This window comes from Chlorocebus sabaeus, chromosome X (assembly GCF_047675955.1).
Source record: "Chlorocebus sabaeus isolate Y175 chromosome X, mChlSab1.0.hap1, whole genome shotgun sequence".
Taxonomy (NCBI): domain Eukaryota; kingdom Metazoa; phylum Chordata; class Mammalia; order Primates; family Cercopithecidae; genus Chlorocebus; species Chlorocebus sabaeus.
This window is the reverse complement of record NC_132933.1, coordinates 19,574,626-19,591,538: the sequence shown is the minus strand read 5'-3', so window position 1 is coordinate 19,591,538 and position 16,913 is coordinate 19,574,626. Positions and strand designations below refer to the sequence as shown.

Here is a 16,913-nt window from a genome sequence, read left to right as displayed (position 1 = left end):
GCTAAGCAGATTGCTCAAGAACATGTATCAGTTAGATAGTGGAGCTGGTATTTGTACCCATATAGTTTCCAGAGTTTGTGTGATGCAATGTATAAACATCATCAACGTGTATCTTAGCAAAATATGGCATGAATAGTTTGAAAACTATTACTATTCATCACTTGCTGTTAGAAAATGTGAATGTCAGAACAAGACATAGCTGGGATATAAGGTCTCCCTGACGCTAGTGGTCAGATGCTCTCTTATATGTCAATGCTGCATAGTCATTGAAAGACTCCAGAGCCAGACCTTCCTGAGTTCAAACCCCAGCTCCACTTACTAATTGTGTGACATTAGGCAGGTTACTTAATCTCTGTGTGCTTCAGTTTTCTCATCTGTAAAATATAGGAATAGAGAAATGAAGAGAAAGTGACATGAGGGAGGCTGTAATAATAGTACCTACATCATAAGATTGTTGTGAAGATTAAATGAAACACTTCTGGTACATGGTGTGAGCTCAATTCATTAATCCATTCATCTATTCATTCATTAACTGTTCCATGCCTACCATGTGCCAAGCAATGTGCTTGGTGCTTAGTATGTATCAGTGAACGAATCAAAGATCCCTGCCCTCTTGGAGTTTATGGTGTAGTGCAGACTGGGGGCAAGGGGTGCAGGAAGAACAGAAGATAACATACTGGAGTATCTTAGAAAATAAGTGCTATATTAAAAAAATTAGAGCATGGTAAAGAATAGTGGGAGTGCTAGGGAGGCTATAAGGTAGCAGTAGGTGTCACCAAGAAGCTAGGATTTGAACAAAGATTTGAGGGAGGTAAGGAAGTAAGATGTGTAGATGTCTTGGAAAAGAGCATTCAAGGCAAAAGGAACAGGTTGAGCAAAGCCCCTAATGGTGGGAGGGTGCCTGTGTGTTCTCCGAACAACAAGGCAGCCACTGTTGTTGAGTGGTACCAGCAAGGGCCAAAGGCATAGGAGAGGAGATCAGAGAGGTATTGTGGGTATGGGTGTGGAGTTAGAGGATTCTTGATGCGAATCCCGTAGGGTCTATTACAAAGGCTTCGGCTTTTACTAAAATCAAATCAAGAGCCTTTGTAGGCTTTTGAGCAGAGTTGTAACATGATTTGACTTAGTATTTTGTAATGGTCTCTCTGGATACTGTGTTGAGAATAGACGCTGGGCAGGTGTTGTGGGTTGAATTGTGTCCCCCCAAAAGATATGTTCAAATCCTAACCCCCAATACCTATTAACTTGATCTTATTTAGAAATAGAGTCTTTACAGGGCTGGACTCGGTGGCTCACGCCTATAATCCCAGCACTTTGGGAGGTGGAGGCGGGCAGATCATGAAGTCAGGAGTTTGAGACCAGTCTGATCAACATGGTGAAATCCCATTTCTACTAAAAATTCAAAAATTAGCTGGGCATGGTGGTGCACGCCTGTAATCCCAGCTACTCAGGAGGCTGAGGCAGGAGAATCACTTGAACCTGGGAGGCGGAGGTTGCAGTGAGCTGAGGCTGTGCCACTGCACTCCAGCCTGGGCAACAGAGTGAGACTCTATCTCAAAAAAGAAAGAAAAGAAAGGAAAGAAAGGAAAGAAAGGAAGAAAGGAAGAAAGAAAGAAAGGAAGGAAGGAAGGAAGGAAGGAAGGAAGGAAGGAAGGAAGGAAGGAAGGAAGGAAGGAAGGAAGGAAGGAAAAGAAAGAAAGAAAGAAAGAAAGAAAGAAAGAAAGAAAGAAAGAAAGAAAGAAAGAAAGAAAGAAAGAAAGAAAGAAAGAAAAGAAAGAAAGAAAGAGAAGAAAGAAAGAAAGAAAGAGAAGAAAGAAAGAAAGAGAAGAAAGAAAGAAAGAAAGAAAGAAAGAGAAGAAAGAAAGAAAGAAAGAAGGAAGGAGAGAGAGAAAGAAAGAAAGAAAGAAAGAAGAAAGAAAGAAAAAGAAAGAAAGAAAGAAGAAAGAAAGAAAGAAGAAAGAAAGAAAGAAAGAAGAAAGAAAGAAAGAAAGAAAGAAAGAAAGAAAGAAAGAAAGAAAGAAAGAAAGAAAGAAAGAAAGAAAGAAAGAAAGAAAGAAAGAAAGGTCTTTACAGATGCAATCAAGTTAAGATGAGGTCATATTGGATTAGGGTGGGCCCTAGGCCAACAACTGGCATCCTTATGAGAAGAGGAAGGGAATTTGGGCACACAGACACACAGAGAAGGAGGACAGCCGTGTGAAGACACACAGACACATAGGGAGAAGACCATGGGAAGACGGAGGCAGAGATTGGAGTGATGCATCTGCAAGCCGTGCAGAGTTGAGGATTGCTGGCAACCACCAGAAGCTAGGAGAGACAGATTCTCACTCAGGCCCTCTAGAAGGAACCCACCTCAAACCACCTTAGTTTTGGGCTTCTAAGCCTCCAGAACTGTGAAAGAATAAGTCTCTGTTGCTTTAAGCCACCCAGTTTGTGATACTTCATTATGGCAGCTATAGGAAAAGAATACAGCGGGCAAGTGTAGAAGCAGGAGGCTATTGCAGCATCCAGTCAAAAGACTATGAGGACCAGAGGAGGGATGGTAAAGGTGGAAATGGTGAGAAGCTGTCAGATTCTGGACATGTTAGGAAGGTACGGCCAACAGGATTTGCTGATGTATAGGATGTAGGGTGTGATAAATGTTAGCTACTATTATTATCTGCAGAAATAGTTTATCCACATGTAATATATGCTTATAGACCAGGTGCAGTGGCTCACATCTGTAATCTCAGCACTTTGGAAGGCTGAGGCGGGTGAATCACCTGAGGTCAGGAGTTTGAGACCAGCCTGGCCAACATGGTAAAACCCTATCTCTACTAAAAATACAAAAAATTAGCCAGGCGTGGTGGCACACGCTTAAATCCCAGCTTCTTGAGAGGCTGAGGCAGGAGAACCACTTGAACCCGGGAAGCAGAAGTTGCAGTGAGTTGAGATGACGCCACTGCACTCCAGCCTCAGCGATAGAGTGAGACCCCATTGCAAAAAAATATATATTATGTATATGCTTATAAATGTTTATGTTTTCATTGCCCCAAATAGCCCAAGTTTGGGTTTGAGGCTACTGAAACTAGGATCATTTTCCAGGGCAATCAAGAGTAGCCTATTTTCCTGCATGATCAAAGAAAAAATCACATTACTTCTCTGGGTCTCAGTCTCCTACGTGGTGAAATGAGAAGACTGGGCTCCATTGTATGACTGCATAATTCTATTAATACAATATCAAGTGCTTTGTTGCCTTAGTATTCGTAAATCTTCCAGAGGATAGTAAACGTTTTCTGACTTACATATTTGAAAACCTATTTCCAAGTCTGCAGTAGCTTTGAATAACAAAACTCCCTGTCCTCATCGTTGTTGATCCTCTGCCATATGATACCTCTGGTACAAGGAGTGACCCACCATATTTAAAAAGATAATTACGGCAAGACCAAGGCAATCTTTGTGCCTTTTATTCACGAATATGGGGTGGTGTGGAGTTGCTTGGTGAGAATCTGAAACTCTATCTGAAATAGAGGCTTGGAATTCTGGGTCTCAAGATTTCTGACTCCATTTTCCAGAACACACCCTGAATTATCACCATCAGTGTGTTTGTATTTACATTTTAGGAAAGTAAGGAATGTATAAGGCAATATAATAATAATAGCAAACAGTTATATAGGATTTATTCTGTGTCAAGTACCGTTCTAAGGGTCTTAAAAACATTAACTCACTTGATCCTCACAACACTCATGAGTTAAGTCCAATTAGTATTCCCATTGTACAAATGAGGAAAGTGAGGCATGGAGCAATTAAGAAAGATTCCTTTATTATAAGGGATCTTACCTCAAGCAGAAATAAATGGGATCCTTTTAAAATAATTAAAACAAATGATAGGCCTGGTGCGGTGACTCATGGCTGTAATCCCAGCACTTTGGGAGGCCAAGGCGGGCAGATCACTTGAGGTCAGGAGTTCAAGTTCAGCCTGGCCAACATGGAGAAATCCCTTCTCTACTAAAAATACAAAAACGAGCCAGACAAGGTGGTGCGGGCCTGTAGTCCTAGCTGCTCTGGAGGCTGGGGCAGGAGAATCACTTGAACCCGGAAGGCAGAGGTTTCAGTGAGCTAAGATCACGCCACTGCACTCCAGCCTGGGTGACAGAGCCAGACTCTCTCAAGAAAAAAAAAAAAAAAAAACATGCAAGATGCACGGCAATTTGGAGACTCAATGTCAAGGAAAGAAGTTCTGTCAGAATCCCACAGACTATTTCTGAAGGAGTCAGTCAATAATAAAACACACATTGACATTAGGACTCTTCCTACCTCCAACCCTTTTTGACTTTGATTCTCTAAGGAGGAAAAAGAGGATTGAGAACTAGGCCTCAGGGCACCTAAATAAAGCTTTGCCAGCTCCCAAACACCTGTTACATCCAGTTCCCAAGAAGTTTTGAAGCTTTGCAATGTATCCTGGTATTGTTCCTAAGTCACTCCCTTGCTAGGTCCTTGATAAATTAGACTGGTACTTTTAAAAAATTCTTAAATCTCCTTTCACTTGAGATTCCAAAGCCAATATTTCTTTTCACCCTCATGCTTCCTAGAAAATTCTAGCTTTCCTAAGAATCACTCTTGCTACTATTTCAGACACCCCAGACCCATGGTTTCAGGTCCCATGGCCTGAGTCAGGTCCATCGTGGTGACGGAATAATTAATACTGGTCTACCAGGATAATCAAAATCTGAGAAGATATTTATTCATTTATTTATTTAGAGATGGAGTCTCACTCTGTCGCCTAGGCTGGAGAGCAGTGGTGCGATCTTGGCTCACTGCAACCTCCGCCTCCCAAGTTCAAGTGATTCTCATGCCTCAGCCTCCCGCGTAGCTGGGACTACAGATGTGTGCCACCACACCAGGCTAATTTTTTTTTTTTTTTTTTTTGTATTTTTAGTAGAGATGAGGTTTCACCATGTTGGCCAGGCTGGTCTCGAACCCCTGACCTCAGGTGATCCGCCCACCTTGGCCTCCCAAATGGCTGGGATTACAGGCATAAGCCACCGTGCCCTGCCTATTTATTTATTTTTTGAGATGGAGTCTCACTGTTTCACCCAGGCTGGAGTGCAGTGGCATGATCTCAGCTCACGCCTCCCAGGTTCAAGCGATTCACCTGCCTTAGCCTCCCTAGTAGCTGGGACTACAGGCGTGTGCCACCGCGCCAGGCTAATTTTTGTGCTTTTGGTAGAGATGGGTTTCCCCATGTTGGCCAGGCTGGTCTCGAACTCCTGACCTCAAGTAATCCGCCCGCCTCGGCCTCCCTAAGGGCTGGGATTATAGGTGTGAGCCACCGCGCCTGGCCTAAGTCTGAGATCATTTGTTGATTCAACAAAATACAATGTTTAAAATCTGTAACACAGTGAAAAGCATTGACTTGTCACCCAACAAAATCCTGGAAGTTGTGAGCAACCTTTGAAGTAGGAAGAGAGTACTTTGGGGACTAATAAAAGAAACAATTTTACACTGTCAGTAGTGTGGAACTAGTTGCCCCCAGTGGATTTTAAATTCAAGTAGGGTGCAAGAGTAGTTCAGAGAAATTCCTGAGCGGCAAATGAGGAAACCATGGGCTCTCTGAGATACAAGCCCAGTCTTCCGTAGGGGCATAGCCACTGCACAATTCTCTCCTGACCTAACGTCCTTAAAACATTGGTCAGAAATCAGACCATTGTGCTAATGCGTGAGGGTGTGCGTGGGGATGGAGGGTGGGATGGAACTCCTGCATAGTTAGCAACCCTGCACCAAATCCTGGCGACCTTCCAGGGCAAACCCTCCACTATGTCATGCTAATAACAGCAGGCCTAGGAAATGGCCCTATGCTACGTAGTCTTGACCCCCACACAGTCACAGTGTCCAGGTGGCTTTGTGAGTCACCCAGACCCTCCGTAATAATCCCACTGCGGGTGGGGCTGCCTTGCAGTTTCTGGCCGATTCCCAACCTGACTCAGCTCTCCTCCCATGAGCTCCTATTTCTTGCCGGGCAGAAGCCGCCGCGGTACCCGCTCCACCCGGCATGCTCAGTCCTCGGGCCAGGCTTTGACTGCTGGACGCCAGCGCGCGGCCCCCTGCGCGCGTCCCGAGTGCCGGTCCCTTTAAATCTGGCAGGTCTGTTGCTAGGCAACCGCGCGGCCCGCTCTGGCGCTGCACTGCGGTGGCTCAGCCCGGAGCCGGCCCGGCAGGGTCGCGGTGGCCAGAGCCGAACGAGGGGCTGCCGCGCGCCGGTGGTGGTTGGCTTTGAGGAAGAGAGGTTCGGGCTCTCCAGACCGCATCCACGTTTCCAGGTATGTCTAAGCACGGGAAAGCCGGGCTCCCCCGGGCTCGCCCCTCTTCTTCCCGGACACAGGGGTCGAAGGGGCAGAGAGCCAGGGGCAGGGGCCCAAGTCCGCGCCCCGACCCCCACTGCAGGTTATTTCTGTCTTTAGAGGCTCAGGCCGGGACTGGAAAGTGTTTGGGAGGGAAAAGACCAGGGCGTGGGAGTGGCAGTGCGGAAAGAGGAGTGGGGTCAGGCCTCTTCCGCCGCCCGCCAGCGACTAGGTCGGGACTGGGGAGGTGGAAAGTGTCACCTGCAATGGGGACCGAAGCAGCGCCCCGACCCTGAGCCACCTTCTCTCCTCTGGAGGCAGCGATGGCAGGAGTTTCAGTTAACAATTTACAGAGAAAACTCCCAAACTATGCATACAAAGATGCAGCTTTGTGGCAAGAATGTGACTTCCATACTATTAAAGTCTCAGCCTTCGGAATTAAGGTGACTCGCTGTATCTTTTCTTATAGAAGGAATAACTTCACACTAATAACAAAGAATTGGGGAGTAATAACCATTCACGGGGTCCAGTTTTCAATGGTACTTTTCTTCCCCCTCCATAGCTGCCAAGCAATAGAGAAGACAATTTGTTCCGGGGAGTGGACACTTTGGCCCATATATTAGGACCCTGACAGATGAAAGCAAAAATCAGGATGACTTCCCTTTTCGATGTTTTTGTTTGTTTGTTTGTTTGTTTCAAATTAACTGCACTCTGAGGGAGGGAGGCAAGGCCTGGGTTCCAGCCTTTTGCTAATGTGGTTCGTGGCGTGCTGATTAACAACGAGCCAGGCTCCCTCCTTTGCCCAATAGGTGTTAAAAGTGAGGAGGTACTGTGTTGAATAAAATTTCCTCATGATTCTTGTCCCATTTGATATCTGTATGGCTTGGGGAAGGAAGACTTAGTGGCATAATAGTTGGGGAAATGGGTTGACAAAAAGAGAAATTACCTCTTAGTGTCTGGTATCACATTTCAGATAGACCAAGTGACATTCTAAGTATATCACTTTTTTTTTTTTTTTTTTTTTTTTGAGACGGAGACTTGCTCTGTCGCCCAGGCTGGAGTGCAGTGGCGCGATTTCGGCTTACTGCAGCCTTCGCCTACCTGGTTCAAGCCATTCTCCTGCCTCAGCCTCCTAAGTAGCTGGGATTACAGGCACGTGCCACACCGCGCCTGGCTAATTTTTGTATTTTTAGTAGAGACAAGGTTTTGCCTTGTTGGTCAGGCTGGTCACTCCTGACCTTGTGATCCGCCCGCCTCAGCTTCCCAAAGTGCGGGGATTGCAGGCGTGAGCCACCGCGCCCGGCCATCACTTGTCATTTTAATCTACATCTCAGATATAAACACAGGTTTGGGCATTCTGGTTAAACATATTTCCTGATTACACGGAGGGAGGTGGAATTTTCTTTTTTCCAGTTCAAACTGGAGAAGGAGGGCAAGGATATCCAGTAGATAGAAGATCTTGGACCCCAGGAAGTGTAAATATAGTCGTGTTAGCTGATATTTTGTTGGAGTGTTTAGAAGCACAGAGCCTTACGCAACATAACTCTTCAGCCTTGTAATTGATCATCTGCATTGTCAGTAAGCTCTCAGGAAGGCCTCATAAAAATACAAAAGAAAAGTGTTCTGCCGGGCGCGGTGGCTCATGCCTGTAATCCCAGCACTTTGGGAGGCTGAGGCGGGCGGATCACGAGGTCAGGAGATGAGACCATCCTGGCTAACACGGTGAAACCGCGTCTCTACTAAAAACACAAAAATTTAGCGGGCGTGGTGGCGGGCGCCTGTAGTCCCAGCTACTCGGGAGGCTGAGACAGGAGAATGGCGTGAATCCGGGGGCGGAGCTTGCAGTGAGCCGAGATTGCACCACTGCACTCCAGCCTGGGTGACAGAGCAAGACTCCATCTCAAAAAAAAGAAAAAGAAAAGTGTTCTAAAGACTTTTAGCTAAGCCAAATAAACTTCAAGGGAAAAAAAAGTGCTTTCCCTAAAATACTACTCCCCAAAACTTTATAAGCCAGAGGAGAAATTATGTCAAAAAAAATTTTAAAAACTAACTTAGAATCAAAGCTTTGTAGAGATTTCAGGAAGAATATTAAGGATCATTCATTAAACAAATATTTATACAGGGCTACTATGTATCAGGTAACAATGCCAGGCCATCATAGCATATTTGTATAATAAAGGTCTGTGTGAAATGCCACAGAAGCACAGGAACAATTCAGAGTGCAAAGTCATCCTTGCTAGTCTTCCAACGAATACTCATTTCTGAGAAGTTATTGGTGCCTCTGAAATACAGTGGGACATTTGGAAAGCTCTTGGTAAAGCAATTGGTGATTTTAAAATGCTGATATATTAGGGTGTAGAAAAGACTACCACTTTTTTAAATTCAGCTTCTGAAATCTGGGGACATCAACAACTAACTTACAGAAGTTAGGGCTAATTTTTCCCTGAGGATGCAGATTAAATCAATCTGAGATTGGAGTTTAGGCTTCCTTATATTTGTTTTAATAGTACCTACTTTTTTCTTTCAAACTAACTTTTTCTGAGGTCTGATGGCTTCCGGTTGGCCACTTTGGAGTACATATCTCTGGAGAAAGTTTAGGTTGTTTAACTGGCTGGTTTATGTTCAAGGGGAGGGTAAGGAAAACCTGAAAATGAACAAAACCCATTGTTTACAGTACACTTTAAAAATTGCTTTCATTTCCATTTTCATTCGTTTTTCTTAATCACCTGTGAAACCAATATATTGTCCCTATTTTACACCTGAAGAATCTGAGGCTCGCAGTTCTAAAATGTGGGGGCCAAGATATCTGACTCCTTCAGTCTTTTTTCCACCATAGTCCACACTCAGTTCCTTTCTCAGGAACTTCCTTTTCCTTCTTCCCCACAATTTTGCACGGTAATACATATTGATCCATCTTGACTTCAGACAGTTCATTTGCGTCCTTCTTTTGGTATTTAATAGTTTTCTGCAAGTCAGTGAAAGAAGGTGGAGAATGAGGAATCTCCCCTATGGGGGCAGGTCAGAATCTTCTGAGGAAAGAGGGTAGTGATGGGAGTGTTTTTGTGTCTGGAAACAGTGGAAGCAGGAAAAAGAAAATTTAAAAAAAAGGTTGAGAACCACTGCTCTGAAGTGAGAGTAAATAGGACAGTTGAGAAAGAAGCAAAACTAGTGATTTCCTTTGTAACAGACTTTTTTCCTAGTTTGGTGGAGCAGTTTTTCTAAGGGTCCAGAGAACAGACTATCCAAGAATAAGGGGAGAAACTTCTTTATGCTAAGAGGAGCCCTTTGTCTTCACCTTACTGCCCCTGGTTAGTGACTAAAAGCCATGCCCCTTCTTGAGCGCTACTAAGCGACTAAGGGTAATGACAGATTACTCAACACAGGTTGGAGATGACCTTTTCCAACCATCATTCCCAGTTTACAAAGTTTGAGAGGAAGGACCCTTGCGAGATGGGAAAAAGCCTTTGGCATTCTTCCAGAACTGTTTTCCAGTCCCTACCTACTCTGCCTGGAAGAATAATGGAATTTTGCAGGCAGATCTAAATTTGTGAAGAGAGATGGTCGTGAAAATTTGAAATCTAATTCTTTTTTTTTTTTTTTTTTTTTTTTAGGAGACAGAGTGTCACTCTGTTTCCCAGGCAGGAGTGCAGTGGCATGATCATAGCTCACTTCAGCCTCAACCCCCTGAGCTCAATCAATCCTCCCACCTGAGCAGTTAGGACTACAGGCATATACCATCACACCTATCTAATTTTGTTTTTAATTTTTGTAGACACGAGTCTCACTATGTTGCCCAGTCTGGTTTTGAACTCCAGGCATCAAGTTATCCTTCCGCCTCTGCCTCCCAAAGCACTGGGATTACAGATGTGAGCCACTATGCCCATGTAAATGGGATAAGACAACAGAAAAAAAAATTTTGATTTATGTCATCGAATTTCCCTAAAGCCTGTGATTTAAAATATGAATATTTTAGAAAACAAATAATTAAATTTCACATTCACTTTAATATGATTATATTCTCTAGGGCCCCAGCTCAAAAATGAAACTGAGATGGTTTGTAGATTTCTCCTTTCATAGTAAACAGTAGTGTATTATTTTCTGGAGCTATTTGAGAATAAATGTGCATTCCTCTAAGATTTTTATGGAACAGTGCACCTACAGGTCCATTGTAAATGACTGTTCTTTGCTTAGCTCTCAACATTTATGTTACATCATGTTATATATAAATTCATCTTCAATTTATTTTATCAGTGGTTCTCAAATTCTTTAGGTGAATACAAACCACTTTCATGAGACAAGAGATCTCTTACTCCGCAAAAATGTTCTATTACTTTGCCACTGCAAAAAAAAAAAAAAAGTCACCCGAGGATAAATGATAATGTTTTCAGTGAGACACTAACTAGAACCATCAGGAGTCCATTATTAATTCATGTCAGACACAAATGAATAGATGTAGTCATATTGTAGACACATACGCCTTAACAGTGCAGTCCTGAGGGCTTCTGGGGGATTGCTATCTTAGAGGACTACTGATGTTGTTTTTGTCCTATGACTTTTTATTGTTTTCCTGTCTGTGTTCTGGATTATTTGCTTCTAAAGAAACCAGTTTTTCATCCCCTCGAGGCCTCCTTCCCCTACCCTTCTGACCTTCAGTATCCAGTGTAGTGTTGAGTAGGCACTTACATTAATGTCCACAACTGACCCACTAACAGGCATGCTTACACTTTCAATAATGGCTTCTGGTTTGGTTTGCCTTATGCTGGAACAAATTACCTAGTCAAGTTTATTGAGAACAAAATGGCTGCCAGCCCAGGGTAAAGGAGTGTCATTGCCTTAAAGCATATTCCTTGTTCTCGCCAGAGAATTCTAATGCCATACTCGTTCTGCATAAAAAAACAGACAGTGCAATTTATGAAGAGAAAATGAGACTGGCAGCTTTTACCCCGAGTCTGGGCTTTGCCACATTCTGTGACTAGATTTGGGAACAAGCCCTTAAAGGGTATCTTGCCAATGAAAGAGAGAGAGAGAAAAAAGAAGCAGCTCAGAGACCCCTTGACCCTGCCCTGTGTAAGCCATGGGAGGGAAATTCCAAAAGCCTTTTCAAACCTTTCTTTCTGTTCTTTGAAATGTGACATGCAGTTCTCCTTACCCTCCCCCCTTCACTTTTCCTCTCTTCTTTTGTGGCCTTTTAAAAGATACCTAAGCTCTGAAAATAGTGGGTTGTTTTCTTTCAATGTGGGGAATGAAACCTAGCAGATGAATAAAGAAGAATTTTAGAACAAGCACTGACCTGGGAGACAGGGTCCTCAGTTTTACTACTATGGGCTGTGTGGCCTTGGTCAAGTCACTTAACTTCTCTGGGCCTTAGTCATAAATGGACTCTTCCCATTTCAGTAACTATATAGGCTTCACTGAAAGGCATTTCCTTTCAGACACCAGGAAATTATACAGAGGCTCAGGGAAGAAAGACAGTGAAAATTAAAAAGTGTGTGCATGTGTGTGTGCGCACACGCGTGCATGTGTGCATATGTGTATGTGTTTTGCCAGAGATTTATGGGATGGTTGGATGTAGAAGTTACTTTTTCAAGGAGCAAAATTATTAATGAAAAGAGTTTTTTATTTTAACCTTTATCCATACCCAGACCTCTATCTCAGATGTGTCATTCTTGCTATCTCCAGATATAAAGTGGCCACACTTTACTTGCCCGTGTGCTCACCTCCTTCCTAATCAATCCCACCAATGCCCTTCATCCAGAATTAAGAGAAATAGTAATCTCTCTGCCATTGCTACCTGATTAGAAGCATTTTCATCATCTATAGAATTGTTGGGTAAAAATTTGACTGCTAAAAAATGTGACTGGCAATTAATATCACCCTCTTTTCTCCTCTCTCTGTTCCTTTCTTCTATGATTGCTGTAATAATTCCTACTGATTTGCATTCATGTTTCTAGAGAGGAGGGAAACCAAGAAATGATGTTTCCCTTTAAGAACAGATTGATCAATGATGCTTCTGGATGGTGACTCGTAGCATAATAAAAGTCAGAAAGGACTGTTTCAAAAGAAAGAAGATGATACTCCAATGGCAAATACGTACTGTGAATTTCAGGTCTGAGTTTATCACTATGGTCTGATTGACCTCAAGAAAGCTTGGCTTCTGGCTTTTGGACCAATGATTTTAGTACCTTCACTGAACTCTCCAAATAGTTCATCTTAAGAATATGTGTACCTTCTCCTTTCCTCAAAGCCAAGTAGTTGCCAGTAGGGATGTACCCTTGGGGATAGTGAGTCCCTTCCATCTTTTGTGTGGCAAAGGGGAGAGATATGTTCAGTGCCTATAGGTATCAAGTTTATTCCTTCATTGCTCATAGTAAGGAAAACCTGTGTTATTTAAAATAAACTACTGTTTGTGAAAAGAAAAGAAAAGATCATACACCAAAAAGTAGTTATCTCAGGGCCATGAGATTATGAAGGAGATTCCTTCTGTTTTATGTGCTTTTCTGTATTCTCCAAAATTGTTATAATAATCAAAGAAAATATTAATTAAGTTATAAATACAACATTTGCCATTTCTCATTACCAGCAGAAAATTACATTTCAGTGCATAGATAAAAGAGATGCAGGCATACTTTGATTTTTCTCCATGGTAATACTACAAATATGTCTTGATACATTAATATATAAAATGAATAAAGTGACCCTCTCCATCTTCTCCTCACCCTTTAGGGCTAACTTCAGCTACCGGTTGGTGGCTTCAGGTGCCAGTGGCCCTCCACATGCTGCTTTGGTTCTTCTTTCTCCCTTCCCTCAGAAGTAGTCACTTATCCAATATTTCAGTGCTGTGGGAAAGCTGCATATTAAGGATTCCCTTTGGGTAGGGAAGACTCTTTTTGAAACAAAATAATCATCCTCATATTTTTATAAACTTGGAAAGTTGTTCGTGATTTAGTATGCTGAATTTTCACCTAAAAACTACACTCAGAGTCAACATCTTGAGAAAAACACATTTGGTGGCATTAATATTTTCAATTGTTGACATTAGGTTCTCCTCAAGAAATTGCTGTCAAAACAGATAGAATTCTGTACACTTGGCAGTCTTGCCTAAAAGCAAAGCCCAAGACTGGAATAGCAGGAATTTATAGGTCAAGACAGAAGGGCATTTGGCAGAGTTAGTCATAAGGAAGTCTGCATGGTATACTTTACCAAAAGCAACTCACATCTCATTAAGCCCTGATGTTTTAGTCACTTTGAAGAATGAATAAACAATAGTCCAATCCACAAGAACTAGAAAGGCATCAGACACATTGAAAGCACAGGTATTACCAACATTAACCTATTAATTTCAAATCACTTTTTTTATTTTAAAGCAGTCTGTTTTTATGTGTACAGTTGTTTCCTTATAGAATCACTTTCTGTGTGTACAGTAAGTAGCTAAATGTGTCAGTTTACCAGTTCTATTTCATAGGATCAGAGACTTTTAAAGCTGGAAGCACCTGTAGAACTTAGCTCGTTCAGCCCTTTCCATTTATAAATGAGGGAACTGAGGCCCAAGTCATTCAGTGAGTTAGAGAGAGAGCCAGCACTCAAATATTTAGATTCTTCACCCATGAGCCAGCATTCTTATTTCTTTCTACTATGCTAGCTACTAGTGTAAATAATGTGCCTGCCTTGGTTTTAAATTGTGTTTTTCAGATATTGGAGGAGGGGCCTGGAGAAATGGATGCTAGAAGAAAACACTGGAAGGAGTATATGTTTACTCCTTTTTTTAGTGCACGGGATGTTCTAGAAGAGACTTCTCAGCCTGAATCTTCTTCTGAACAAACGACTACAGATAGCAGCAAGAGAATGGAAGAAATTTATAATTTGTCCAGTAGAAAGTTTCAAGAAGAAAGTAAATTTAGGAAGAAAAAATATATTTTCCAACTAAATGAAATAGAACAAGAATCAAATTTAAGAGAGAACAAGATAAACATTTCACAGAACAAGACAGACACAAATTCTGCATCCTATGAATCATCTAATGTGGATGTTACAACCGAAGAAAGCTTTAACAGCACGGAAGATAGCTCTACCTGCAGTACAGATAACTTACCAGCTCTACTAAGACAAGACATAAGAAAGAAACTTATGGAAAGAATGTCTCCAAAACTTTGCCTGAATATTTTGAATGAAGAACTGGAAGAACTTAATATGAAATGCAAAAAAATAGAAGAGGAATTTGAAAACGCTGAAAAAGAACTTTTGTACTACAGAGAAGAAATATTCACAAAACCTCTAAATTTTCAAGAAACAGAGACGGATGCTTCAAAAAGTGACTATGAAGTTCAGGCTTTAAGAAATGACCTGTCTGAAAAAGCAACAAATGTAAAAAACTTAAGTGAACAACTCCAGCAAGCCAAAGAAGTCATCCACAAATTGAACCTAGAGAACAGAGATTTAAAAGAAGCTGTTAGGAACTTAAAACATCAAACCAAGTTTGGAAATGTGCTCCTAAAAGAAGAAATGAAATCGTATTATGAATTGGAAATGGCAAAGATCCGCGGAGAGCTCAGTGCCGTCAAGAATGAACTGAGAACTGAGAAGACCCTACAAGCAAGAAATAACAGAGCCTTGGAGTTGCTTAGAAAATACTATGCTTCTTCAATGGCAACATCATCAAGTATCTTTGACCACTTTACTGGGGATTTTTTTTAAAACTTAAAAAAATCCTTCCATTACACAAGTCATTGAGCCAAATCAGTGTTTATTGTATTTGCTTTGTGTATTACTTAAAATATATGTAATAGGATGTTATTTTCATTTTCGGTAAATCACAGTATCTATAAAACATATACATGTTTCCAAGCTTCTGCTTTCTCTTTCTGATGAAGTTATTCCAGGAGTACAAATGGAAACGAAGCTTTGGAAATCTCATATATTCACTCAAAAACATATACTGATTCACCAAATCATTTATGAATACAAATCAACAGCCATTTTGTGATCTTGTAAGCAAATATGTCCTTGCAACGTGAATATTTTTCCATCTGTGTTCATTGATGTTAACAATAAAAATCTTGTTTATGTGTATAAGCCTAACATATGCCTATGGGTCTTGTAACTGCCTGTTCAAACTCAATGGGATACCAAAAATGTATCTGCTTACTTTGGGGGTCTAACTTTAATTCGGTACATATAAACATCTCTGAAAAAAATGTAGTTTTTTTCTTCCCCCTGCTGTTTTTCCCCAGGCTTTCTTCTTTGACCTGGCCACGGTTCCCATAGACTAGAAGACAACTTAGAGACATTGCTGTGACCTTTGCTAGAGCCCTGCTCTTGTCAGCAGTGGCTTTTGTGTTTTCTTATGTTGACCAGTAAGGGGCGTTGTTTACACAGTTCTCTCAAAACTCGACCAGGGGAAAATTTCGAAGCTTCCTCTCTGGCTTACATCACAAGTTGGTGGAGACTGTGGTGAAGTTGGATGTCATCTGGATAAACTTTCAGTGAGCTGGCTTGATTTTTACAGTGATCCAGCCCTGTAAGGGCCCCAGGTGATGACAATTTATTTTACACTTATGCCTGGTGAAAATGTACTGCCTCAATCTTTTGGTGGAAGTGATGGGCCAGTTGATCCTTTACCATTTGTTTGTATCAGTTATCAAGATATCCTGTAATAGGAGCTCTATTTGCATGGTGTTTTAAAGCCTAACGAACCAAATGTAACTGCAGACTATGAGGATGAGATACAATTGTAAGGGTTTAGGTATCTTCCCTGTTGGGAAAATCCCCAGACTGGGAGTCAGGACATTTGGCTTCTAGTACTTGCTCTGCCAGTAACTAGTTAGTTAATTTTCTTCCCCTAAAAGTCCTCATCTATGAAACAAGGCAGCAGATCTATCATCGAGATTCTGTTCAGTTCTAATGTTCTGTGATTTCACCTCAATGATTTTATTTGCAAGTGTAACTCTACCTGTAAGGAAGTAAAACTCCTATGGCATTGGATGCATTCAATTCTTTTTTGTTTTGTTTTGTTTTGTTTTGTTTTGTTTTGTTTTGTTTTATTGAGATGGAGTCTTGCTCTGTCACCCAGGCTAGAGTGCAGTGGCGCGATCTCGGCTCACTGTAACCTCCGCCTCCCGGGTTCAAGCAATTCTCCTGCCTTAGCCTCCTGAGTAGCTGGGATTACAGGCACCTACCACTACACCTGGCTAATTAATTTTTTTTTTTTTTTTTTTTTTTTTTTTTGTCAGTAGACAGGGTTTCACTATCTTGGCCAGGCTAGTCTCGAACTCCTGACCTCATGATCCACCCACCTCAGCCTCCCAAAGTACTGGGATTACAGGCATGAGCCACAGCGCCCAGCCTGTATGCATTCAATTCTAATACTTTGGGGGACCTACTTTGCAGACCCCCTTCGAAAGAAAATACAAGCAGCGTCCTTTATATAGATTGAACATCTCCAAATATTATCAATAATAAATCAATAGAGGTTGTTTCTCTACCTTTCTCTTGTTTCCTCTTTATTCATTAAGGCTGGGGAAGGCACTGAATGGATACTGACTAAGCTGACCTGGAGGCCGAACAAGTCTTGCCTTGCCTGGGAAGATTGGCGTAAAT

At 41.9% G+C, this 16,913-nt stretch overlaps 1 protein-coding gene across 1 annotated transcript; it reads left to right on the top strand.

The window, feature by feature from the left end:
* The first annotated feature begins 5,998 nt into the window (after positions 1 to 5,998).
* CCDC160 (coiled-coil domain containing 160) lies at positions 5,999 to 15,547 on the top strand. The gene is made up of 2 exons (XM_007992738.3): positions 5,999 to 6,299; positions 14,010 to 15,547. Exon 2 carries the CDS (start codon positions 14,034 to 14,036, stop codon positions 15,009 to 15,011), a length of 978 nt encoding a protein of 325 aa, XP_007990929.2. The 5' UTR covers positions 5,999 to 6,299; positions 14,010 to 14,033; the 3' UTR covers positions 15,012 to 15,547.
* The last annotated feature ends 1,366 nt before the right edge of the window (positions 15,548 to 16,913 follow it).

Bases quoted from the DNA above. Each gene is read 5' to 3' on its own strand.
- CCDC160 (XM_007992738.3), top strand. From the start codon at position 14,034: ATGGATGCTAGAAGAAAACACTGGAAGGAGTATATGTTTACTCCTTTT.